This window comes from Corvus kubaryi, unplaced genomic scaffold, assembly GCF_017639235.1.
Source record: "Corvus kubaryi isolate FWS band 111438036 unplaced genomic scaffold, C.kubaryi_AGA036_p1.0 138, whole genome shotgun sequence".
Classification (NCBI taxonomy): Eukaryota; Metazoa; Chordata; class Aves; order Passeriformes; family Corvidae; genus Corvus; species Corvus kubaryi.
In genome coordinates, this window is record NW_024580672.1 from 23,586,936 (window position 1) to 23,612,641 (window position 25,706).

The 25,706-nt window shown below is 37.5% G+C and overlaps 1 protein-coding gene across 3 annotated transcripts in view; it reads left to right on the plus strand.

Moving 5' to 3' along the window:
• The window catches only part of MSH4 (mutS homolog 4), a 30,122-nt gene extending 4,901 nt beyond the window's left edge, over positions 1-25,221 (plus strand). For 2 of the 3 annotated variants that reach the window (XM_042019673.1, XM_042019675.1), the window contains exons 2-20: positions 184-348; positions 1,171-1,334; positions 3,883-3,993; positions 4,748-4,863; positions 5,493-5,666; positions 7,847-8,019; positions 8,789-8,856; positions 11,078-11,152; positions 11,551-11,615; positions 12,171-12,340; positions 13,172-13,308; positions 13,716-13,819; positions 14,654-14,778; positions 15,876-16,076; positions 17,266-17,384; positions 17,905-18,033; positions 19,505-19,679; positions 21,299-21,387; positions 21,722-22,510. In XM_042019673.1, the coding sequence (XP_041875607.1) occupies positions 184-348; positions 1,171-1,334; positions 3,883-3,993; positions 4,748-4,863; positions 5,493-5,666; positions 7,847-8,019; positions 8,789-8,856; positions 11,078-11,152; positions 11,551-11,615; positions 12,171-12,340; positions 13,172-13,308; positions 13,716-13,819; positions 14,654-14,778; positions 15,876-16,076; positions 17,266-17,384; positions 17,905-18,033; positions 19,505-19,679; positions 21,299-21,387; positions 21,722-21,907 (2,546 nt within the window). In that variant the 3' untranslated portion in view covers positions 21,908-22,510. Of the gene's footprint in view, positions 1-183; positions 349-1,170; positions 1,335-3,882; positions 3,994-4,747; positions 4,864-5,492; positions 5,667-7,846; positions 8,020-8,788; positions 8,857-11,077; positions 11,153-11,550; positions 11,616-12,170; positions 12,341-13,171; positions 13,309-13,715; positions 13,820-14,653; positions 14,779-15,875; positions 16,077-17,265; positions 17,385-17,904; positions 18,034-19,504; positions 19,680-21,298; positions 21,388-21,721; positions 22,511-22,611 lie in introns of those variants that run through there. The other variant, XM_042019674.1, reaches the window with a different exon arrangement.
• Positions 25,222-25,706: the final 485 nt, after the last annotated feature.

Here is a 25,706-nt window from a genome sequence, read left to right on the forward strand (position 1 = left end):
AGCAGTCTGATTTTTATTTAATTTTATACTCTGGAGAGCTTTCATAGAATGACGTTTTGTTTGGATATCTCTATTTCTACTAATAATAAATGAAGTTTTGTAAGCTGTTTTTTGTATATTGGTTTCTGCATAAAAATTTGTTGTGGCTGTTTTCATAATTTACTTATTTCTCTCTCCCCTCAGAATCATATTTTGGGGACAAAAGTTCATGTGTAGAAAATGCTAACACCTTGAATCTCACGAGTTCTTCTTCTGTGCGAGGCCTGAATAGCACACGTGTAGGAAAAACACCTCTCTCTTCTGGTAGATCTGTTTGCAGGAGCCATACCCCTCTTATGGGATATTCGGGTAAGATTAACAGCTCTTAGAGGAAATAGTCCAACTTACATTTCTGATGTTATTTTGTTAAACATAGTTTAATTTTTAATGTGATATGTTAAGATACTAAAATAAACTCAAAATACAATGTGTTTTGTACTACAGAGGATGCTGCCAAGGAACAATACACCAACAAGAAAATACTACTTTACATACTGAGAAGATGTTTTGGTATTGCATCCTCTTGCCACTTACTTTGCATTCATGTATGAATTATCAGTGTAGTTAGAATTCAGACTTTTTTCAAATTGTCCAAAATTGAATTATATTTGTGGACGTGTGGACATGTAGTGTGGTCACTAAAGAGCCCAAATTCATGCACATCTCTAATCAGGGTTTATTTTTAGGCTTGCAATGCATTGGACATCACATGTAACATAATCCTCAAGTTTCTTGATGCAAGTTTTATGTATTTTATGTTGGCATGTTCAGAGGTGTAGAACGCTAGTTTTTCAGAACACTTACACAGTAGCTGATGGGAGTACATTTTGCAGTGCTTCGTATGAGTAAAATGGTGTTACAGGGTGCCTTGTGATGCCTTGTGCCATGTTATATGTGCTCTATATGTGCTCATAAGTGCTCTAGTAACACAAAAGTAATGGCATTTAAAGGTAGTTCTTTCACAGTCTGACTAATCATTATCAGTTCAGTCTTTAGTGTTCTTAACAACTTAACTGATAATGATTCTTTCATGCATCATGTTTATCCTTGCTCTGTCATTTGTGGTGCTCCTCGATCAATCTTTCATTCATCTGTATTGAATGTAACTGAATATATACATCTGTTTTGCAGTTACATCCTCATCTGCAGTTTCTGCTCATACTGTTGCATCGGTTATTGTAGCTGTAGTAGAAGGAAGAGGCCTTGCCAGAGGTGAAGTAGGGATGGCCAGTATAGACTTAAAAAATCCTGAGATGATATTATCACAATTTGCAGACAACACAACTTATGCCAAGGTATTTTATGTGCTAATTGTTGTGACTTACAGTCTTGAAAAAAACTTACGACTAATGGGAAGTTAAATTTCTAGTTTGTGGAAGAGATTTTTCAAAAGTGGAAGTAACAAGTTCTAGAAAATGTGCAGTGTTGAAAAGACTGCTGTTTTCCTTACTGTGCCTCAGATATTAAAGAAGAAAGAATGTTTTTCGAAAGAAAAACGGGCTCTCTGCAAAATACACCGTATGTGGGACTGAGATGCCTTGTTTGGAAGAGCATTGGGCAATATATGGTAGTAGAACTTGCAAGTGTTCTTCATCAGGCAAAACAACTCTGAGAACAGAACTGCATAAATGTGTGTGTGTGTGGTAATTATTGGTGTAGCTTTGGTTACTTAAATATTCCTTCTCAGTTAGAAATGAAATTCACTCAACTTATGGCCAGCACTGCATGTTCTGCATTAATTTGGTGAGTAATCTCTGGTTTATGCAGCAGCACCATTAGTGAAACATCTTTCATGGTTTTATTGTAGTTACGCATGCTAGAAAATAATGTGGCTTGTAGCATCTTTACAATATTCAAAGAAACAAAAGTTTTATTAGGACGGTAACTCGCTCTGACTCAGGATGTAAACAACCATCAAATCTGTTTACTAAAACAGATGTTGTATAATGTTTGGGGTTTCTTTGTTTTGTTTTATTTTTAAGCATTAGTGCTTTTAAAGCCTGTTCTGGTCTTAACACATAGCTACATATTGAACATCCTATGTAACTGCCTCTCAGGCCATGGCCAGATTGTACGTTGTTTTCCTGCCTTACTGTTATAAAAGCTGGCGTTTTTATTTGTACACATATGTTCCTAGTTTTCTATTTAGATTACAGAGTTCTCCATTCTGTGCTCATACCTGATACTGCACTCACCATTCAGTCAAAAGAAGAGAGATGCTAGTGTACAGCTACTTTTCCCCTAATGCGGGAAACGCCCTAACAGCCTAATTTCTAGCCTTAATCTCTCACACCTTTAACAATGTGTGAAAAAATTCATGTCGCCAGAGGTTTATGTCCACAGAGGAGACAGAGGTGTCCTGTACCTTTTATTCATGAACAAAGGGAGAGGCCATGGTGCATTTCCCTATGGGGTCTCTCAAATTGTTGGAGGACTGCAGCCTCCTTTTTATCCTAATCTTCTTGGCTGCATCACCTTTGCCCATTCCGTATTGGCTGAGGTACTTGGGAGATACAGACTTCCCGATCTGCCTACTACATGTCCCCGTTAATATGCTCCCCCCTGTATAACGTATGATACATGACCGTTAAAATGAGCTGTGAGTTCACCCTGGGTGGGGGAGTTAAAATATTCATAACCCTATTGAGTCTTTGTTCTTCTCGAAGTTCAGGAGTTGAGCATGACCTTGGCTAAGCAGCAGTCCGTATCAATTAGTACCAGTTTATGAAATTGATGGTTTGTCCCGTTACTTCCTTATCTTACAAGTCTTTGGCCCTATCTGCAAGCAGATTCACACAATCTGTTTGTAAAGACACAATCATGTTACTCCTTTCAACAATATTGTCTATCTGCCGATCAGCTGTTTTCTTACACTCTCAGAATCCATGCTTTGCCTAGTGATTGGTATCCAGCCTGCTGTATTTTCTCCTTCTTGTGCATACTTTTGTTTTTGAATGTTCTGCAGATAAATTCAGGAAAGTTTATTGTATTCTTTAAGTTCTTCAGGATTTGCTGAACTGTGATGCCACTGGAAAAAAACTTTCTAACGATTAGTAGATATGAAGGGCAGTGACAGCCCTCCCACCCCAAATGCCCTTAGATTCATTTTGTTTATTTTTTATGCTTGTTTACCTTTTCATTGTGACATCATCTGTCCCTTCTTGCACATCCTAACTTCTAAGCAGTTAAAATATAGTCTGTTTCTTTATGTTCCTCCCTTGAGAATTTGTGAATGCTGGTATAAATGAACATAAATGCATAATGTTGTTTGTCCTTTCTTATACAGTCAACAAGTAGAAGAGCATATAGTCTACTTTAAATCTCTACAGAGGGTGTGCATAACATAAAGCTGGTAAAATACACACATTTTTAGCCATGTTAATACCGAGATAAATGGTACTAGAGGAAGTTAAAGCAAAATCAAAAACTAGTCTCAATCGAAAGATTAGTAGTATTCTGATGTTGCATTTCTTCATCATCCAGAGCACCCTTAACCTTTCAGCTGCAAGCCCAGAAAGCTGCCATCTGTCGAAATAAGTCCTTTTACCCCATCATAGCCATTGACTATAGTTTTGGATATTTCTCTCTTGCTTCAACAGCAAGCATGATTCTGTGTTCAAATAACGGGGGATAAGCTCTATATTTTATTTGTTTGTTTGTTTTTAATTTAGTTTTGTGTGTATTTAGATACATATGAATTTGACTCATTAGTGTAGAAAATTTGGAACTTGAACTGATTTTAAAATACAAGGGTTCTGTATTTCATGATTGCTGTTCATTATTGTCTAAAATATTTTAGATCATATCATTTTTTAATTGAATTATTTTGAACTTTTTGTTCAGGTTATTACTAAACTCAAGATTTTAACACCGCTAGAAATAATAATGTCAAACACTGCTTGTGATGCAGGGAACACAACAAAATTGTTCAGTCTGATAACGGAGCATTTCAAGGTAAGATCTAAAATTTCTTTCGATGTTTTAGAGTTCTTGTTGATCACTTTTATACGATGGTTGATTTGAGAGTTTTACGCAACATTTAAAATCCTCAATGTGGACAGATTTTGTTTTCTGTGATTCTCAGGTCTAATTTTACAATGGTAACGAATAAACTAAATGCAGCTCCCATGCTGCTACTTCTAATACTGACAGTTACAGAGATAAATATATTGCTGATTAAAGCTGAAAGTCTTGAATTTGTGGCATTGAGTAATTTGAGTAATACCGAACCTAGGAAAGATACAGAAATTTAAAAAAAATGAAGTATTCTCTTTGCTTCTCCCTTGTTCTCTCAGCCTGATAAATCAATGGCGCTGATGTATCATAGAATAGGAAAAAGAACACTGTCAGGATAAAAGAGGATGAGATGAACTAGTATAAGTAATTTATGAGTATTAAAGCCTCAGAACCTTTAAAAAACTATTAATTACTACCTGAACTGCTTCATGCCTACAGAGCTGATGGCTTCTTCATGAGTGCTCTTCTACTTCCTGACCTGTCTCCTCTTTTTCTCACATAAATTACTTGTGCATCACACACCTTCAGTTACATTGACCTGCTTGTGCTAGTAAGGTAGAATGAATACTTCTATGAAGACAGATTGCGGAATCAGTTGATAGATTTCTTGGAAACAGGTATTACTAGAAAAATACAGAAGTCTCTCTGATGCAACTTTTAAAACTATTTGCTTTCATCCCTGTCTTCATAGAATGTGACTTTTACAACTGTCCAGAGAAAATACTTCAATGAAACAAAGGGTTTGGAGTACATAGAACAATTGTGTGCATCTGAATTTAGCACCATTTTCATGGAGGTCCAATCGAAGTACGTTTAAATAAGGAAAAGCATACTGTGTCCAGATAAGTTTTTAACAAAATCGTTTTATGTACTCATTACATATGTCTGTGTCGTGTTGCAAAAGTTAGAAAATCATCACAGAGCTGTCTTTTTATTTTGCCCTCCAGTGTTTCTGATATATCTAGAAATGTAAATAGAAAGCCTGTTACATAGTCGGGTGTTCTTTTGAGTTTTCACAGCTTTCCACTTTGTCTTTTTCATTCTTTCCTTAAAGATACCTTTTAAGAACTATGATTGCCTTTCTTTCTGGCCTCAGCAAGCATTTTCCATGTATCAACAATTTTAAGTGTTGATACTTGGTGACCAGGGTCTTCAAGTCACGTGTATGTGTTGAAATATGTATGTTCACAGTACCAGCTATATGGTGTAGGCTGTCAAGTGTACAGAGGCTCAAACATTTATGAATATTTGATTTGCACGAATATATGTTCGCTAGACATGGGGTTGTGCATATTTAAAATATACTGCTTTTTCAGTGCTATCAATTGCAGTAGTTGCCAAGCTGCAGTAGTGTGAATGTTATTTCTGTAGTGCACTGCTTTTGTGGCGTTTTAATCGCAGTATTCAACATTCATTAAAGATTGTTTCTTTCCAAGGTATTACTGTCTTGCAGCTGCTGCTGCTTTGCTAAAATATGTTGAATTTATTCAAAACGCCATTTATGCTCCTAAATCGCTCAAGGTGCGTTTCCAGGGGAGCGAGAAAACAGCTATGATAGATTCGTCATCAGCACAAAATCTTGAACTGGTAATTAATAACAGAGATTGTCGGTAAGAATAGTTTTTTCAAGTTACGTTTTTATAAAGATGGATTTCACTAAGTTTCCTTGACATTTGTGTTGAAGAGCAGACCATTATATTTATTTCTATATGAGAGAACTTGCATACCATTCAGAGCTTCTAAAAAAAATATTTTGACAGAGAAATACGTTACAGTTCAGCACAATATTTCTAGCACAGGAAATCCTAAAGTGAATTGTAGAAAGAGATGATGCATAATCATCTTTACATTGCTGTGTATGCTTTAATCAGACTTAAAAATTTTATTTGTGCAGAATTTCACAGACTAGTAAATGAAGAGGCAGTACTTCTGCAAGAAGTTCTTTATGTTGGATTGAAATACCTGCATTTTACTCATTTTACGCAAGATACATGCTTCAGCCTTGAAAGGTTGTTTCGTTTTTTTAGATCTAATGGTGGCAAAGAGAGTAATTTCTATACTGATGGTAATGTGCAATATGCTACTTGATTGCATGGTAGTTTTCCATATGGAGGTCAATTCTTGGCGTGCTTCCTTCATTGGGAGTTAGTTGCCTTCTAGGCAGAAGAAACTTCAAGGCTTACCTTCTCCAGACTGTTACACTTCTGGTTAGCAAGAGAAATATTTGGAACTTGCATTTTGCTGCCTGTCAGTTTCTGAGATCCACCTCTGTTTAGATGTCCACTTAACCACCCCGATATAAAAAGGGGAGCCTGGAGATTCCTCATTCTTCCAAGTACTGTTTATAAGAGCTTTCCCCCTTGGAGAGATGCAGTAGAACCACAGAATGCCTTGCATTGAAAGGTACTTTTGGAGCAATATTTTTCTGAAAAAATATTTTTCTGTTCATAATTTCACAGATGGTTTTGAGAGGAAGGTGGTTATAAGAGGAACTGAGCAACAGTAAACTGCTTTAAGTTTCTCTGGGGTTTTTTTTTAGCATTATTGATGAAGAATTTTTGCTGATCCATTGGCAAGTTTGAATCAGCCAAACATAGCTGTGTTTATTACATAGATCTTACCTCCAAAGCTGGGGTAGATACCTTTGTATTAGGTATCAACAGGTAAAAGTTAATAGTACAGGCACGCACTAGAAATACCTAAGTCAAATTTGTGTGCCAGTCTTAATTCTGGAGGAACTTGGTCTCTCTTCATTTAACTGTGCAGGGAAGTAAGTCCTCAGTTGCTTAAGGACAGGCGCTGTGGATAGCCTCCCAAATGTAGAGTTCCACTTAAGCGTTGTCATGAGTTGCATGGTATGGTATATGCACCCTCAATACAACTGGGTTTGGATTTCCTCCCCTTTTTTTAAATTCTTTTGGCTATTGCTTCGCTTTTTTACGCCATGGTATTTCAGGGTGTTTCTGCTCGCTGTACCTGCCTACCTACCTACCTATCTTCGTGGTGTTTGTTTTGTGTAATTGTATCAGGTTTCTTCCTATTTGAGTTCTGGTTTAAATCAATATGTTAATATGGCCCCAGTATTTCACGGGTCTTCTTCCAGCCAATAGCAAAGAAGATTTCAGGTTTCTAAAACTGTTTAGCTGTGTAGTAGGTGTAAATATTATAGATGGCTCATTCTACAGAGGTGCAATCATCCTTAAGCGTGAAACCCTGGGATATGTTACATGTAAAAGCCAAAAAGATGAAAATAGTATTTATAAATTATAAGCATGTTATTTAGTGCCTGTATTGACTGAAATAAGTTCTTTAAAAAAATAAAACCAAAGATTGTTTCTCTTTTGGACTTCTAAGTATTTTAAATAATTTTCAGAAATGTATTTCAAGTAAATTGTTCTGCTTAGTATTTGTTCTCTGATTATAATTTGAAAATTTGCCTCCTTGTGTAGGGTTGATTTGTTCATTTTTTAGTTTATTTTAGTTTTGTTCATTTTAGTTTAATTGAGAGGGAAAACGTAGATGTTACCACTGTAGTAGCGATGGAATGCTACTACAAAAAATGAATAAAATGCTAAGTACAAATGTATTTCTATACTTACATAAATGAGGGCTAATATTATATTAAATTACATTGAATCTGGCTTCCTAAGGTGCTGTAGTTCATATAATATACATGGCAAACAGGGAGACGCTAAGCATTCCAAAGCATGCCTCAGATTTGTAGGATACGTGACACTTGCCATCTCTTTTTTTGGTGCCTGTATTCTTCACGTCTATTTTATTTTCAAAGGAATGGTCACACACTTCTTGGTGTTCTAAATTACACTAAAACTCCCGGTGGAAGTCGAAGACTTAGATCCAATATCCTGGAACCTCTAGTTGATGCTGAAACAATTAACACAAGACTGGACTGTGTTCAGGAATTACTCCAGGATGAGGAGCTCTTTTTTGGTCTTCAAGCAGGTAGTAGTTTATTTTGTAACACCTAATATTAAATTTCTTTTTAAACATTTTTTTCTAATATAGGAAAGTATGTAGTGTGACTCAGTATGTTTTGAAAAGTATTTTTTAATGGTTTGTTAGGTGGCGTAGTGGGCACTTAATTTTTTGAAGTTATCTGTATTATCATAGTGATACACTACTCAAGTATTTTGTTTAGAATTTCTCTGATAAAGTGTATAGAAGTCTGTGAGCCAATAGCCTTTTCAAAGAATTGGAGTTTGTCTCTTTACCCGTATGGCTAGGTATGCATTATGTTTGAGGTAGGCAAGCATATATAATGTATACATGAAAAAGCAAACACCTTGCTTAAGTAGTACTTCCGTATAAATATTTTTTTCCAGTTGCTTCAGGAAAACAACATATGGTCCAGAGAAAGGTAAAATACAATACCAGAATTAGTCCACATGAAGCTGGATCATATAATCTTAATCTGTATCACAAGAGAAATATGATTCAATCTAAGAAAAAAAAGTATTTCTGAATTTACAGATGTCTACCTATACAATAGTCCCTGCATGCTTAGGTATAGTAAGTATAGTTACAACAAAATAATGCAGAGAGTAGCTATTTTTAACCTAGTTTTTACCATATATGTCAATAATTTGTGACAATAGAATGTAAGGAAAAGATTAGCATTAGTATAGCTAAGTAACTTTGTGCTTTAAAAGAAAATACATCTTCTTACAATTTCAGTTTAATTTCTGATGTGTCCTGTACTTTTGTTTTACAGTTATCTCAAAATTCCTGGACACAGAACAACTACTTTCAGTTTTGGTACAAATTCCAAAGCAAGATACAGTATGTTTCAAAATACACCTTACAAAATCAATTATCTGTCTATAACATTCAATATATAAATGTGATAGCTATAATTCATCTTAATTTATGCAAATATACTTCCAAAAATGTTTACTCTTTCATCACTCCCCACCTTTATTCTTCATAAGTATACATTTTATTCAACAGTCAACTCAGATGAGAGAGAGGAGAGGAATTTTCTTCACATGAGCATAAATGAAAAATGTGTTTAGTGACTTACAGTCCTAGTGACTGTTACATCTCAAAGCAAGATTACTTTTTTCATCCGACCTTCCCTCATATATCAGTCTGTATGTTAACACATGTAATACAAATACCAAAACTGAATAAATACATGTAGTTCACCAGTGGATCTTGGTTGACACCAGACCCAATAGTTAACTACAGTGAGTTTGAGGTAACTGAACCTCCACTCTGTTTCCAGTAAGAATATTGAAACCACGCTGTTCTAAGTTAACATTGGCCTACTGTGCTTGAGTTGGATATTTCTGCCACTGCTTCTGAGACTGATGATTCCTTATGTTCAGGCTTGTGTACCAGCATCTTAGATACTGACAACTCTTTCACCTCTCGGTGTCTTTTCACATGCTGATTTACCTACTTAGATAAAGGGTTTGTCTAATGCTAGTTAAAGAAATCAGGCACAGACTCAAACAGGACAGTAATAAATGCAGGTAAATGTCTTTAATGACATAATCAAAATCCAGAATGTGTATTGCTCCCAGCTTTCCTTGTAGAAATGTGTAACATGAATTCATGAGTTCATCTGTATGACTAAAACTGTCACACAGAACACTTCTATGTATGCACAGGACCATGTACACCAAACCTTTTTACTGCAGTGTTTTCACTGTTGGCTGGTTCCAATATAGCAGAGCATTCATGCAATAGACATGCTTATTCAAGTGCTAGCTCAGTTGCTTTTATCAAATGCTGGATTAGGCAGTTCAGTATGTTTCATTCCTGCTCTCCATAAAAATTTTCATTGTAAACCTTCCACCAGTCAGCAGATGAGATGCACATCTGAAAAGCCTACAGTTTCAGTTACTAAATGTGTGAGTGGTGTGTTCAGCATGAGCATTCTCTCATCCTAAGGAGGCTGTCAACTGACAGTCTTGCTGAGATGTGGTACTTGAAAAATCATGTCAGTGGTGAAATCATTTACTGCCTTTGGTCTTAAGTGTATCATGTGCAAAGATTCACTTTTAACACCAGTTCAGTTAAAATTCCTGTGAGAACTAGTCAAAGATCCATTCCACTACCACCTTTTCATGTATGACCACATCTATTCTTTTGATCTCTGATTCCTTCATGGGACTTAGGCCCCATATTTATTTGGAGATTATCATTTCTCCATTCATGCATTTAGCACTCTTCAGTTCTATCTTTTACAGAAAAAAACTTTATATGACTGTAAGATAAGAGATGCCCTCAGTCACAAGAGTAAGGAGATACTATATATGAGTGAGAAAAGATTTCACATGGGGCCATGCTCCTATGTTCATGTGCTTATCTATGCTTACCTATGTTATTTCCTTAAAATCCTGTTGCACAGTGCACGTGTACTGCATATGCTATGCCCTAATGTCAGCAGCAAAATTCTTCATCGTAAGCGTTAATGGGGTGTACAAAACAAGGTTGAGGGTTTCTGTGAATGAAAGATTTTGAAGAACAGTCATTATTGTGAGAAAAAATTTGAAGTATTTACTGGATTTTTTGTATTATCATGTGAGCAGATGTTTAAGGATGTACATACATTAACCAAAGAGAAATCAACCAAACCTGGGTTATGTTGTGTTTAACAGCATCAATGGAAAAGGTTGTGTGCTTCATTATAACACATAATGTATTTGCTTTGAAATAGTCTACAAATTGTGTAGCACTTGTATAGAATTAAGTGTACGTAGAAGATGAAGTTTTCACAGCTTGGGCTGGCAGGGTGTTCTTAGAGTCAGTCATTATCAGTTCAAACATAGGAAAATCTTAACTACTGATGGACAAACTATCACAGCAATGTAAAATTTAGGTAAACATTTTTTGTGCAGACACAAAGTTGTCAAAGTGAGCTTATGAAGTGTTTCAGGAATTTTCATTAAACGTATAAGCCTGTTAGTGTGAAGAATATGAGTTCTACTAGTTCTTAAGTACTTTTTAAAACAGTCATACAAATACCTCCAATATTCGGGAAATTTTTCAACAGGTTAAAACTGCTGAATCAAAAATAACTAATTTAATCTACCTGAAGCATACCTTAGAACTTGTGGAGCCTCTGAAAGTAAGCTGTCTTTTTTCTTTCTTTTTTTTTTTTTTAAAGAAAGTGCAGACCATTTTGTCCTTATTTTTATGAAGAGCAGTTTATTAAATTTCGTAGAATATCTCAAGTTGGAAGGGATCAATAAAGTAAAAAAGGAATATCAGTCACAGAACGCATAATCCCTTGATTCTTAACACCAATTAAAAATACACATTTGAGTCTAATACTGTGAAGAGCAGGATTTCTACCATTACCTGAATAATTGATTATATAACAAACATTTAACTGAAACTCCTGCTCAGATTCCACAGACTATTTACACAAGTGCTGATTAGCCTCACTGAATCTGAAAACTTTCAGTCCTTGAAAAAGGCTGCAAAAAGAAGTAACTGTCATGTCCGTATTTTAATCTTCAACAGGCTGCTTTAAGAAGCTGTAGCACACAGCTGCTAAAGGCTTATTACAATTCTCTTGAAGATACAAGGTATTTATCTTAACACTTAGCTACTGTGTTAGAAACTCTCATCTCAAAAGTGCCTGTAAGATTAAAGATGTTGCATCTTTGCTCATTTATAGTTATGGGTATAGCTTAATTTTTTGGCTAAAAGCTGATTTTAATTGTCAGAAAATCTAATTTTCAGCTAAAGAATACAGGAAAAAAGCAAGAGAGCTAGCCGTGATAGCGGAGTTGCTGCTGAACTGAACTCCCTTAGAAATAATTCTGAAAAGACAAGAGTAGTGGTTTCCTAGAGTCTCCATAATAATGCAAAAATCAAGTGTTGTGTATTTGAAAAAAATATTTGAAAAATAATTTCTATCTCCCAAAGATGTAAATAGTATTTTTAGTCAGACTTTGGTATAGTCACACGTCATTCTGAGGTGAAAATAGAAATGAAATGTAGTGTTTTGTTTTAACAGTAGATAGTTTGCAGGTAGCTTCACTTATTGGTAATACTGTTACTTGTAATTTGGGGATGATGTTGCAAGTAAAAATTGTAATGTATTATGTATCTAAGTAGTGATACAAATGATATTGCAGATTTGGAATTATACTTGAAAAGATTACAACTGTAATTAATGATGATACAAGATACACAAAAGGATGTCTGAGTATGAGGACCCAGAAGTGCTATGCTGTTAAGCCTAACATCAATGAATTCCTTGACATAGCTCGTAGAACATACACAGAAATTGTTGATGACATAGCAGGTATTTCTAAACTAAAATTTTTATTTATTTGGAGTTTAAAGTACATTGCATTTGATGTCTAGAAGTCATGTAATCATATATGTTACAACCTTATCATATGTAAAAAGTATTTAGTATTGGGATGAATTGATTGTCGTTGATAAGCAACTGAGATTCTCCATTTCTGGATAAAAACTCAGTTTTATTTTAATGAAATTGAATAATTATATGGCGATTCCTATATTCAAAGCTCCGTTAGTCCTTGTCCTCCTAAAGTGCAAAAAAAGTTGAAGTAAAGGAACAGAATTACTCCACCTAAAACATTTTGCATAAAACATGTAAATCTTTCGTTTACCTTCTTCATTTAAAATATCTGAGCTCTCTGTTCTTTATATTTTAAGTAGTCTTATCTATCTGTAGACTACCTTTTAACTAACTAAGGTATTAAGAGTTGGAAAATACAAACAAAAGGAGTTTTAGCATGATGTGGGTTACTGTGTTTTAGTAACCTTCCTGTTTATCATTATGTCAAAATAGAAGAAAAAAAATTCTTCTGAAACTGATTTCCTTGTTTTTAGTGTAAATTGTTGATCTCTAGCTAGAGGGCCATCTTAGTTTAGTCTATAATTGGAAAGAGTGTCAGAAACTTTAGCACCTGTCGTATGTTACAAAGTTCCTGTCTTATTCTAATTCTACGTTCATACATAGTGAAAAATACAGATGAGACTAGTTTTTTATTCCTGAAACCTTCCATTAACAGTTTCCATCTTTGTACTGGCGCAAGTGTGTGGATCTGTGCTTATGTACATGCATGTATGTAATTTGGGTTAAATCTTTGTATGTGGTACGTAGGTATGATAACGCAACTTGCAGAAAAGTACAGCCTGCCAATGAAAACAAGTTTCAGCTCTGCTCGTGGATTTTTTATCCAGATGAATGCTGATTGTTCAACATTACCTAATGGCCAGCTTCCTTCAGAATTTACAAAGGTATCTGTACAAGATATGTTTTAGCATAATATATTTATATACTTTACTTAAGATATGTAATACATTAATAAAGTACACATTATACAGTAAACAACAAAAAAAATAATTTCAGTGAAGGTATTTAGAAGTAAATGAAGGTTTAATTGGGATGTTTTTATAACTACCCTATGTTCAGTTATAGAATCAAAAATGTGCAAGTACATGCAATTATGTTTTGTGCAAGAATAAAGCTGTATATCTTGCTAATTGATGTCTTAAATGGAATTTTCATTAAAACTTACATAGTAAAAATGAAACTGGGCACTGTTTTTTCTGTTTCCCCATATGGTTCCCAAACTGGTTTTTAGAAACTGTTTTTCTTTCTGATAGTAAGGCAAGCTCTGATTGTTGGTTTCAATTTCCTATAGATCACAAAAATGAAAAACACATATAGCTTCACTTCAGCAGATTTAATAAAAATGAATGAAAGATGTCAGGAGTCCCTGAGAGAAATATATCACATGACCTACTTGTAAGACCTGTTAAAACTAGTTAATATTTGCTAAGTACATTTATTTTCTCCAATTAACAGCTAATTACATGGTTTTTTAAAGCTACCTTTCTGTTAAGTTATGGCTACTTTCAGAAATAGTCTAAAGCAACATTGTTCAAGTGTACCTCCTGAGACAAAAAAAAACCCCATAATGTGCATATTGTATTAAACATGATTGCAAATATATTGGCATTTATTAATAGAAGTGGTCATGATGTAAAATTTTTATGGGTGAATTATCTACACAAAATGGCACAATGAATGCATTAGTTTTGCATCGGTAATGCAGAATTGTTACTTTTAGTCAGTTCCTTTTATTTAGAGTAGAACTGTCTATTTCTGTATCTTGTCCTTGCTGCATGTCACATCGCTTTCCTCTCCGATTCACAACTTAGTAAGTGTAATGTTACCTGTCAGCTGAATGGAAATTCTTTCTAGTAACCATGTAGGGGTTTTATTGACATGAAGGTCTAAGGGAATCAGAGTCACATTTCACATGTTAATAAAACATACTTGATTCCGTAGCTATATTTTTAGTTCATTCTCTGTGCGAAGCTTTCATATGAGCTGTTGGTATTAGTGGTATGTGTCTTGTGTCTGGTCAGCAGAATGTTAGCTGAGATGATGGTACAAGATCATAATTTACTACAAAGAATTTATACATTTGCTCACATCTGGTAGACATGATCGTGTTTTATGAGTGACTTTTTATCCCAATGTATGCAGTATGAACATTATAGTTCCTTTATTTCTGTCAGTTGTATAAAGTGACAGGATGCGCCATGCAACAGCTAAATCAGTGTCTTATTTCAGAATAGTGTGTAAACTACTGAATGAGATCTATGAACACATTCATTGCTTATACAAGCTGTCCGACATTGTGTCTATGCTGGATATGCTACTTTCATTTGCCCATGCCTGCACTCTTTCCGATTATGGTAAGTTTCTTCTTTGATTCTGTTATGGGCCAGATAAAGACCCTTCCGATGGAGAATGACAAGGCTGTTTTGTCTGGTTCCATTTCTTTTTCTGCATCTCAGTACTCTTTAGGTGAGTGTCTCTCGTCTGCCGTTGCCAATTTTACGCTGATGTTCTTTCTGCTTCCATTCATTGAAATTCTGCCAGTTAGCTGCCATAAGCCTTCCCAGTCACCCTTCTCAAAATAGACAGTTTAAGCATATTCTGTTGAAAAACAGTAAGTGTATGGGCATTCTGAGTTTACGCTTTTTTCTGTTCTAGTGGCAGGAAGATAATATGAGCAGATCAGTGTTAAGTATATACTGTAAAACAAAATACATGTCTAACTGTTTCTCTGCTTCAGTTTCTGGAACACTTTTAGACATTTTAGACATACTTCCCAACATTTTTGGAAGCAGAGTCTATTAAGGAGTCCAGGATTAAATGCTCATCTGCATATTGTTCGTCCTCTTCCCTAGCCGAGTTCTGCAATATATAAATTAGCACATTGTCTTCCATTAATGCTGATAGATAAAGTGGAGCCATGTGTAATTGATTCAGAAAAGAACCGTATTCTGACGGAAATCCATAGAGATAGTTCCAGCATCGAATGGATCTTTGTAGGTGTGGTATATTCCCAAATAATCAATATGGTAACATGTAACAAAAATAGAAGGAATGCTGCTTCCTTGTTTACCATGTAGATACAGGATACATATGTAGAAGTAACAGGAGTCCACGACCCTTGTACTTTATATGCTTTTAGCAGTATAAAAGAAAAATTATTAAAAATACTTCCATTCTTTGTATTTTTATTACTGGAGTCCAGCCCTATTTACTAGGGAACAAAAACACAGAATGTTAATTTAGAAGTAAAGTTTTAGTTATGGGTTTCTTTTTGTAGTCGTAAATCATGAAGGCTTGCATAGCAATCAGAATCTATACCTGAAAGTGGCTGGTAATTCTTGCCAAGAGCTCTGCTCTGCAAGAATTAACTTTATTTCAAAACATACTAGTTTAATAATGTAGAGGTTTCCATGCTAACTCCTTGGTGTTTTACATCTTTTTTCTCATTTAGTTCGTCCAGAATTTACTGATACTTTAGCAATCAAGCAGGGATGGCATCCCATTCTTGAAAAGATAGCTATGGAAAAACCTGTGTCTAACAACACGTACCTGACAGAGGGCAACAATTTTGTCATTATTACAGGACCAAATATGAGCGGAAAATCAACATACCTAAAACAGATTGCTCTCTGTCAAATTATGGCACAAATTGGTGAGTAAGAGTGTACAATATTAATCATCTTCAGCTTTTTTTTTTTTTTTCTTGTGTGGTTAAAAATACCTATAAAGTTGAATGATTTAGCTTCCAGAATAACGTTTTATCTAAATAAAATATCAACAGGTAGTTTGTAGTCCATTTGCTTCTACCAGCTCTTGCGTTGCTGACAGAGGCAGCTGTAGGGTTTTTCATCTGCCGTTGGAAACTTACGTTGGAAACTCTGTGTATCTTGAAACCTCCCCAGTCTATCTTTAGAGAAGCACAGTTGCATGCTCTAGTTCTTTGGAGCACCATAACCCAATCTAGCACCCTATGCTAGATTGACAGTGAGTGTCCTTCAAGTATGCTGGTCAGACATGTGCGTTAGTCATCCAGAAGAAACAGATGACCTTGAATGTACCTAAACTACGTAGAGAAACATGTTTCGGGACAAGTACAATTAATAGATAAATAATCAACCACTTCAAATAAAAGTAGTAACAAGTACTGCAAGGTTCTGTTACTAAAGTTATAGAAGTAAACCAACTGTTTGTCAAGTCTAACTGAGACTCATTCCTATATTCAGGAATTCCTCATGACTTTTTTCTTAGAACTAAGTCTGGTAGCACAAGTCAAAGATCTATAGAATGAAGCTACTTAGCAGTGGAGAATAAAATTTATCCATCATGTATTTGTGGGTTCAGTCCCCAGTAACTGCAAGTTCTTGAGGAATTGCTCTCAAAAACGTGAGTTTAATATGAATAAAGCAGACTGAAAAGTTTTTGGCAAAAGGTTCTTGTTCTTTTCTGTTTGGTAAAACTAATACGCTTTGAAGTCTGATAACGGCAACATAATCTTGATTTTGGGAAAAAGAGATTTCTTGGGGCTAGTAAATCAGCGGACACGGAAATGTAAAACAATCCTAGAGTTTATTCTTTTTTCTGCATCCCTTTAGACTGACAAACAGCTTCAGGCATATGATTTCTTAAAAGTTTTACTGATAAGCTTCTTTAGTTATCCTATCTAGATAATAACTTTTTTCTTATAAATTAATGGTAGAACATAATCTTGCAAAACTCTGTCAAGGAAGATGCATTCTCTGCTGTGCACAGAAACCAAGCGTAAAAGCAATTTTTTGTCCCCAGAGACATATTCAGGCAAATGTCATTGAATAAGAGAAACTTGTATTTTATTTGCTTTGTAGGTTCTTATGTCCCAGCAGAGTATTGTTCTTTTCGAATCGCAGAGCAGATTTTTACCAGAATAGGTATGGATGATGATATTGAAACAAATGCATCCACGTTCATGAAGGAAATGAAAGAGGTATGAAATACAGCTATCCAGGTCCAAGGCCCATTTTTACTGTTAAGCCAGTAGAAATTGTACTACTATATTTCCACTGAAAGAGTGTACTTTTAGTAAGAAATTCAGTCTCGTCTATTTTATGATAAACCACAGAAAACCAGGCATCTCTTAAATAGAAAGATATTCCAATGTGAGTAAAAATCAGTGCTCTGTTAGATAGTACTTTCAGCATTTTTGGGTTTGCTTAGACTTTAAACTATTATTTTTAGGGGCCTAAGCTCTCTCAGTTTCTTCTCACAAACTGGTACCATTTTGAGGGTAAGTGATATGTTCAGTGGAAAAGAGAAAGAGTGCTGTAGTGTGAGTCTTCACTTGATTAGAATTGACAGCTGTTTGAAAGCTTTGAAAAGGTAAAATCGTTGTATCTCAAGAGATTTTTTTTAAATTTCTGCATTACGTTCCATCTGAGTAACATAAAAAATGCCTATTTTAAAAAAACCCATTTATAGGAATGATAACACATTGAATATTTTTCTAGATAACGTACATCATACAAAATGCTAATGATAAATCACTCATCATTATTGATGAACTTGGTAGAGGTACCAGTGCTGAAGAAGGTATCGGCATTTGTTATGCTGCCTGTGAATATCTGCTGAATTTAAAGGTAATTCTGTTTTGAAAGAAATTTAAGCCTTAGAATTGTTTTGTCACCCTGAAAGTAAATACAGTATTTTCTCATAATTTAACATCAGTTTTTCAAAGATTTCTTGGTTAAATACGATATTTTTCATAACTGGTGAATGGTAAGACTTACGGTGATAGAGGAAACATGCTGACATAAGCTGCAGTTCTGTTCACTGGTTGTTGTGATTTAACCCCTGTTGGCTGCTAAACCCCTCCCAGCTGCTCGCTTGCTCCCCGTAGTGAGATGGGGGAGAGATAGAAAGGTAAAAGTACAAGAACATGTGGGCTGAGATAAAGACAGTTTAGTAAGTAAGGAAAGCCACATGCAGAAGCAAAATAAGGAATTCATTCACTACTCCCTATTGGCAGGGAGATGTTCAGCCATTTCCTGCAATGCCATATTTCAGCTCAGTGACTGTTACCATAACGCCAAATGTCCCTCCTTTCTCCTCCGTCCTCACAGTTTTTATTGTGGTGTTGTAGTATGGTGTGAGATATTCCTGGGGTCAGTTTGGGTCAGCCATCCTGGCTGTGTCCCCTCCCAGCTCCATGAACACCCCCACCCTGCTCACTGGTGGGGCAGGGTGAGGAGCAGAACAGCCCTTGGTGCTGTGCAAACGCTGCTCTGCAGTGGCTAAAACACGAGTGAGTTATCAGCGCAACACAAGCTACTATGAAAAAAACTAATTCTAGTCCATCTAAAACCAGTACACTGGTCACCATATCTTTCCAACTTTGCTTGCAAGCTTGTAACTGTCTGGAAAGAGAATAACCCGCTCCGTTTTGTTTTGCTTATTTAGTTTACTTTTCATTTCGCTTTATGCTTGAATGGTAAAGGTGAACCTCTTCACCTGGTGGTTACCTTTCAAAATACAGTGGTAGTTCCACACAACTTGTGAATTGCTCACAGAGGTTAGAAACTTGTTTAGATAAGTGGAAGATAATTTCAGATGGATTGCAAGCTTCACCTCTACTGCTAGTTATGTGATCAACCTCAGGTGGCTGTTACAAGCCTTTTGAGTGTGCAGGTGTTTGTTTCTCCTCAGAGTTCATTCAGAGTACTTTGTGGGGTTTTTGGTTTGAAAGGCTCAGATTCTTTCTGTCGCTTGTACTTTTGATGAAGAATTCTTTGAGAGAATTAAGCAACCATTCGACAGTCATTCCAATCAACACTGGTCAGATTTTGTAAGCATTATGGATTTCCTTTTGTTTCTGATACTGTGTTTTCCTTCTGTTGAGAAATGAGCGGGAGAATCCCCAGATGGAAAAGATGTACTTGCCAATGGTAGAACGCATCCCTTAAGGATTTTAATTTGCTTTAGTAATTTAAAGCCAGCTTTTCAGTGTTTTGCAGGAAAACCTGGACATCTATGAGATAATTTTTCTTATTTATTGCAGTTTATTTCTGGATAATTTCCAAAATAAATTTTCTTTCTTGTTTCCTTATTTAGGCATTTACACTGTTTGCTACACACTTCCTGGAACTATGCCATATAGATGCTTTATATCCCAATGTGGAAAACTACCATTTTGAAGTGCAACATGTGAGAAGCAGTGCTGGAAATAAGGAGAAAATTGCTTACACTTACACACTTTCTAAAGGATACACAGAGGAAAAAAACTACGGTAATGGATTCCACTGTGACTTACAGTTGGTAAAAGTTAACATAAGATACAATTTCAGTTATTGGGCATCAAATGGTATTTTTCCAATGACAGGTTTCTCTCAAGTTTGTCTCTCTCTCTCTCAAAAGAGAGATACAGAGATCTGCAGATCTGTAATTTGTTGCAAACACCTGAGTGTTTTAAGAAACCATGTAGTGAGATAGTAGTTTTGGCTAGTATGAAGAACTTACATGATATTTTGTAGTGAAAGAGTTGAGTCATTCTGAGCATACGCTACTTGAGTTCATTTAATCCGCACTTACGGAAGTGAATGTTCTGGAGAGACTTAAAGATGTATCTGCCATAAGCAGTGATATGACTAGTTAATAGCAGGTTGGCCCTCTTTGATTAGCAAAAAGGAATCTAGTTTCTTTTAAAAATGAGAGGAATTTTACAGTATATTAGGCTAAGGCAATTTCGAGAGGGTCCACAAAAGCATCAGTGTTCTCTGAAAAGTGGATTTACTTCCCTTTTAATTTCTAAGTTATAGTGTAGATTGTGCAGATTTATGGGTCAATAAAGAGTGAGTGAGTGACAAAGATTTAAAGAAAACTGTATGTTTCCAAATCCTAGATTTTGATGTTGATTCCTTGATTTAGGTAACAGTTAATCAAGAGGAAGATAGCTACACATGACTTTTGCAAGCTATTGGTAACCAAAGACTAGAAATTATTCCAGTTAAGCTTCCAATAGTGGGACTTAAAACTTTCCTTGATCGGAATTTCAGAATAAGTTTGTTTAACTTTGGCAACACAAGCTCAATTTTAGATGCTACACCGTCACTAACTCAGAAGAATTGTATGTTTAGAGAGTAACAGAGAACAGGAGACCTTTAGAAACTCACTGTTTGTGTCTTGGCTTTACCTTTCTTCAGCGAAGTCGCATTCTAAGAAAGAGTGCAAGGGCTCTTCGTGACCCCTTTTCATTTTTAAACCTGCCGTATTAAACCACCCAATGAACCACAGATTTTCCAGGGGCACAGACAAAGGAAAAATTTTAAAAATCATGTTAGGGCAGAAAAAAATATTTACATCTCTTTCTTACCCAGAGTATCTGGAAATTTGGCTGTTGGAAACAAAAAAGTTGAAAAATGACATCCATGTCCACTGGATATAATTGAGAGTACAGTTATCACAACCTCCATATTTACTGCCAAATTAAAAAAACTGAACCAAGAAAGCTGTTAACACCATGGTGCCATTTTTTTCCTTTAAACCCCATAATATATCTCATTCTACCCATTTACAGTATTACCAGCAGTAACTTGAGGTGTATTTTAGAGATAGCATTAAAACAAAGTAGACATTTTATTTTGTAACTCTCAGAACCATATTGTTTATTAACAAAAAAAACCCCAAAACCCAAAACAACAACAAAAAAAAAACCCAAAAAACAAACATACCACACACAAAAACCACCAAAAAACACACACAATGCGAAAATATACCAAAATTATTTTAATAAAAAGTAAATCTTTTTCCCTTAGAAAAATAGGCTAGGTTAATTCTGGAAGACATAATGTGGAAGGTAGGGATAAAAATTACATTTTAAAAATCCTGATTTGTGTTTTATATGTTTAGGACTAAAGGCTGCAGAAGTGTCCTCCCTACCATCATCCATAATTTTGGATGCAAAGGAAATCACAAATCACATTGCAAAACAAATTTTGGTAGGTAGTAGAAAATTATAATGCTGTATTTCATAGTTTTTATAAAACTCTGATGTATTTTCAGTTTTTGAAAGGATGCGGGATAAGCACTGCCTGTGTTTTAATGAAAACAGATTTCATTAAACTTTGTTATTTCACAAAAAGGTTATACTGAAGGTCACTGTTAGCTGACAACACAAAATGGCCCTTAGGCTAAAGGAGTATTGGATGTAATGTTTGTTGCAAACCAAGAATTGTGAGATCAAAAATAGGCTGGAGAATAGCTAATACTAGTATTTTTGTAATAGAACATTATTTATTTCAAATTCTAATGTGTGTATATTTTTAAGAACAGCACAGGCAGAAAAGCACTCCTGAGATGATGAAACAGAGAGCTGCATACCAGTTAGCAATGAGATTGGTTCAGACTGCCAGAAACTCTCGACTGGACCCAGCCAGTTTGCGTGTATATTTGAAAGGCCTGAAGAAAAAGTATGAAGCCAGTTGTCCCACACCCGCAAAAATTGATGAGCAACAGTAATGTGTAACATAGGCTGTTGTTATGTTGTTATGACTACAAGATGATTCTGGTCTTTCCCATAGTATTAATACTGTCTTTTCACATGGTTTTATAATTTTAATTCTTAGTCTAAATTATACTCACTGATGGAAGACCGTATCCTTTATGGGTTTTTCCCCTCCAACGTATGTGGAATAGAAGCATTTACTTTCTATGAGAAACACAATTCTTTTTCACAATAAATTGTATAATTCTCATCATTTTAGAGACAAAAAAAAATTTAATGTTTAGTATTTTATAAGTGATATATCTGTTATAATAGTTCTTATATCTGATACAAAAAGCACTTAGATGGTTCAGTTATCTTGCATAGATGATCTTTACTTGCACTGTTGAACCTGCATCCAGAAATACTCTTGTTCGCTACTCAAGAAGGGTCGTAACTCTCTGTCATTATGCGTAACCCAACATAACACAGGCAGTCCGGGTCTGCTGCCTCTCCAGAACTGGGCAACCAGAGCTTTTTTGTAATACAATAACAATATATTACTGTGGTATTGATACTGTTGATCAATTTTTGTTTAGAGAGTTAGTAACAGGAAATCAATAAAACGTTGAACGTCATTCTTCCTGGAGTTTGTTGGGGGTTTTTTTTATGCACAACTTCATTGAGTGACTGTAACCGTGTATTCCAGCTTGAAGGAGTTTATCTTTGCTTTTTCCAGCGAAGGTGGGAGGCGCCGGGCTTCGGCACTCTGGCATCTGACACAGGTAAGATGGTCTGTTATTACTAACAAGAATTTCCACCTCTGCACATGGGGGAGTTCAGTAAAGTTCACGTGGATACTTTGAAATGGTCGGAGAGCCAACTCACGACCTCCTGAAGTTTTCTCATCACCTTCTTACTTACTTTTTGGCAAACCATACATCTTTCAGTTATTTGTTTAGCCAACCCATAGATTCCAATGCACCCATAATTCCTTAGAAAGTGATCACACAAAGCCTTAGTACCCCAATGAGTTCTTGATGCATGTTTTCTAATATTTTTCTGGTGAGTGACTTACGAAGTAACTGCCTTCCGTCAGGAAGTTTCCATTTTCCACATTCGTCTGGCCTTCCCCCCCTTCTTCCTTCATTCTTTTTCCTCTGTTTCACTGAATTTTGGAGTCTCCAATTTTTCGCTCTTCGAGGCCAAAATTAACACAACCCTTTTTATCCCATTCTCTGCAGCATCCTCAGCCCCCCCGATCTGCCAAACTCCCTCCTCCCATCTCTGAGGCCATCCCCCCCACTGTCCCCCCCTATGTACCACAGCTCTCTCTTCAGGCAATTCCAATGCCTCTAAAACCTCCAAAACAAGTCTCCCATGCATCAGCCCCTCTCCCTCTGAACCAAGCAATCCCCTTTCTTCCCAGATTTTCCCAAAGGCGTGCACCCCTCCAAAAGCGTACCTTGAAGCAGTGGATGTATTTCCCTTCTTGTGTGCTAAATCTTCCAGTGTGCATAGTCCCCCCATCAACTAAAGCCTACCCTGACATTCTTCTTCCTTGGACACATCTGGAAGAACCGTCTCCAGATACTATTTCCTTCTGCAAGGGCTCGTTCCTCGAGATGGAACTTCGGCGTTTTGCTTCTCCTTTCAGAGGAGCAGCAGAAGCGGTCGTTGCCAGGGGAACGGTGCAGGCGAGGGAGGGAGGGGGGGTAGGAGGTGGGAATCCTCTCGGAGGCCGATTCCTCCAGGAGCGGGGGAGCAAAGGCGGAGGCTGCTGCCGGCACCGCCAAGGGCACCAGCTCTTGGGGCCGGTACCAGAGGCTGGCGTGGAGCCTCTGCACGGGGCCGCAGCAGCCACGGCGCCAGGAGGCCGAGCTGCCGGCGGGCCCAGCGCGGCCCGCGGGGCCGAAGCCGGGTTCAATGGAGCCGCGGCAGAGAACGCAGCGGGGGCAGGGGCTGCTGGAACGGCCCCGGACATCGGGAGCGGGGCCGGAGCCGGGACTGGGGCCGGGGCGGGGCCAGGGCGGGCCCCAAAAGCGGCGGGCTGGGCTGGTGTGGAGCGGAGAGCCGGGCTAGGGCCGGGCACAGGGACACCGAAAGCGGCGGGCTGGGCTGGTGTGGAGCGGAGAGCCGGGCTAGGGACGGGCACAGGGACACCGAAAGCGGCTTTTCCTGATGCTTCCAGGTCCAGTCTTAAGTGCACCATCCAGTTGAGCTGTGTTGGTTTGTTACTGATCAATGTAGTGCTTGTCCTGCCCGCAGGCTCTGGGCTTTTCACTGCCCTGTGGCCTTGGCTCGTGTGTTGGAAGTGTTTGCTGAGACACAGAGTGTTGGTGTTGGGAAGCAGCAGCTCAGTGACTTGGGGCTGCTGCTGCTTTAGGAGTTTCATCTTTGTGCCTTTTTTTTGTCAATTCGGTGTGCCCCAGTGAGACAAGGGCTGCAGTGGGTGTTCTGCAGAGCTCCAGCACAATATTGCCATGCAGCAAAAGCAGAGAAATAATAACAGCCGCAACTGGGCACTGTTCTCACTGGATGCTCAGTAAAAAAGAGACTCCTTGAAATAAAGGGCTCAAAGGAAAGTGTTTCCCTTTGGATGTGTTTCCTTTTGGATGTGTGAAATGCAGGATTGCCGAGTGACAGTCTGCAGAAATTCAGTCATTCTTTGTTTGTGGGAACTGCCCTGGAGAAGGAAGTGAGTGCAAAAGCCCCACAAGCCCTACGAAAGCAGATCCAGACAGGCTGCAGAGCAGGGATTGCTGGATGCAGAGTGGGAATTCTTTGTTCTTCTGGTGCATTGAAGCAGTTGCCATTAGGATTTTATTTGGTGATGCAGCCTCCTGAATTTCTTCTTGTGGGAGTGCCCTTTGTGGGGAGGGGGCATCACTTGTGGAAGAATTCTCAAGTATCTTGGTTTAGGTAAAATACAGTAACTAAAGTATTTTTTATAATTTTTATGGAAAAAGTAGTGCGTAGACTTCCTTTGGAATAAACTGTACTTCTTTAAATGTTTGCAAATCCCTGTGTTGTGTGTGTGTGTCTGTGAGCACTTCTGTGTTTTACAGAACACGCTGCAGACTGTAAATAAAACTACCAGAAAGGTGTTTAAGTCTTGTGGACTGAATGTACCATTTAATGGGAAAGTGAATAAATTATTAACCAGCAGTTGCTAAGTGGATGCTTCCTGCAAATATCTGAAATCTTTGTGGTGTTTGTGTGCAGGTTTCAGCTGGAGTTGCCCTGGCATTGCCTCCCAGAGGGGCAGGATTGCTCCCCAGGAAGTTCTCCAGCCAGAAGTCCCTCTGGATCCGGATTATTTTTTAAAAAAAGTTTAGTTTGTCTTGGCTTTTTCTTTTTTTTTCCCTGCCCTTTCTGGTTTGTCTCTCCATGTTCTTATTTTACAGAGGAACCCCTCCCCAGCCTGGCCAGAGCCGCAGCCTCCTTCATGTGCCGCTGCCTCACTCGCTGCTGCCGGTGCTGGCTCAGGAATGTGCTCAAAACCCGGCTAAGCAGGAATCGTTCCGGGCCTGCTCTGTTTAATCGCTGCCGCCGCGAGCAAAGCTGCCCCTGCTCCTTGAGGGGAGCGCTCGCTGCAGCCCGGCAGGAAAAGAGCCCAGGAAAAGCCGTGCCCTTTGCAGGAGAAGCGCTGGGAGCAGAGAGGAGAGCGGGAAAAGGGAGCGAGAGCAGCTGGGCGGGCAGGGTGGCATCAGCGCTGATCCCTCCGCGGGCAGGAGCGCATCACAAATAGTCCCTCGGGCGGATCCCTCCGCGGGCGGGGTCGCATCACCGCTGATTCCTCCGCGGGCAGGACCGCATCACAAATAGTCCCTC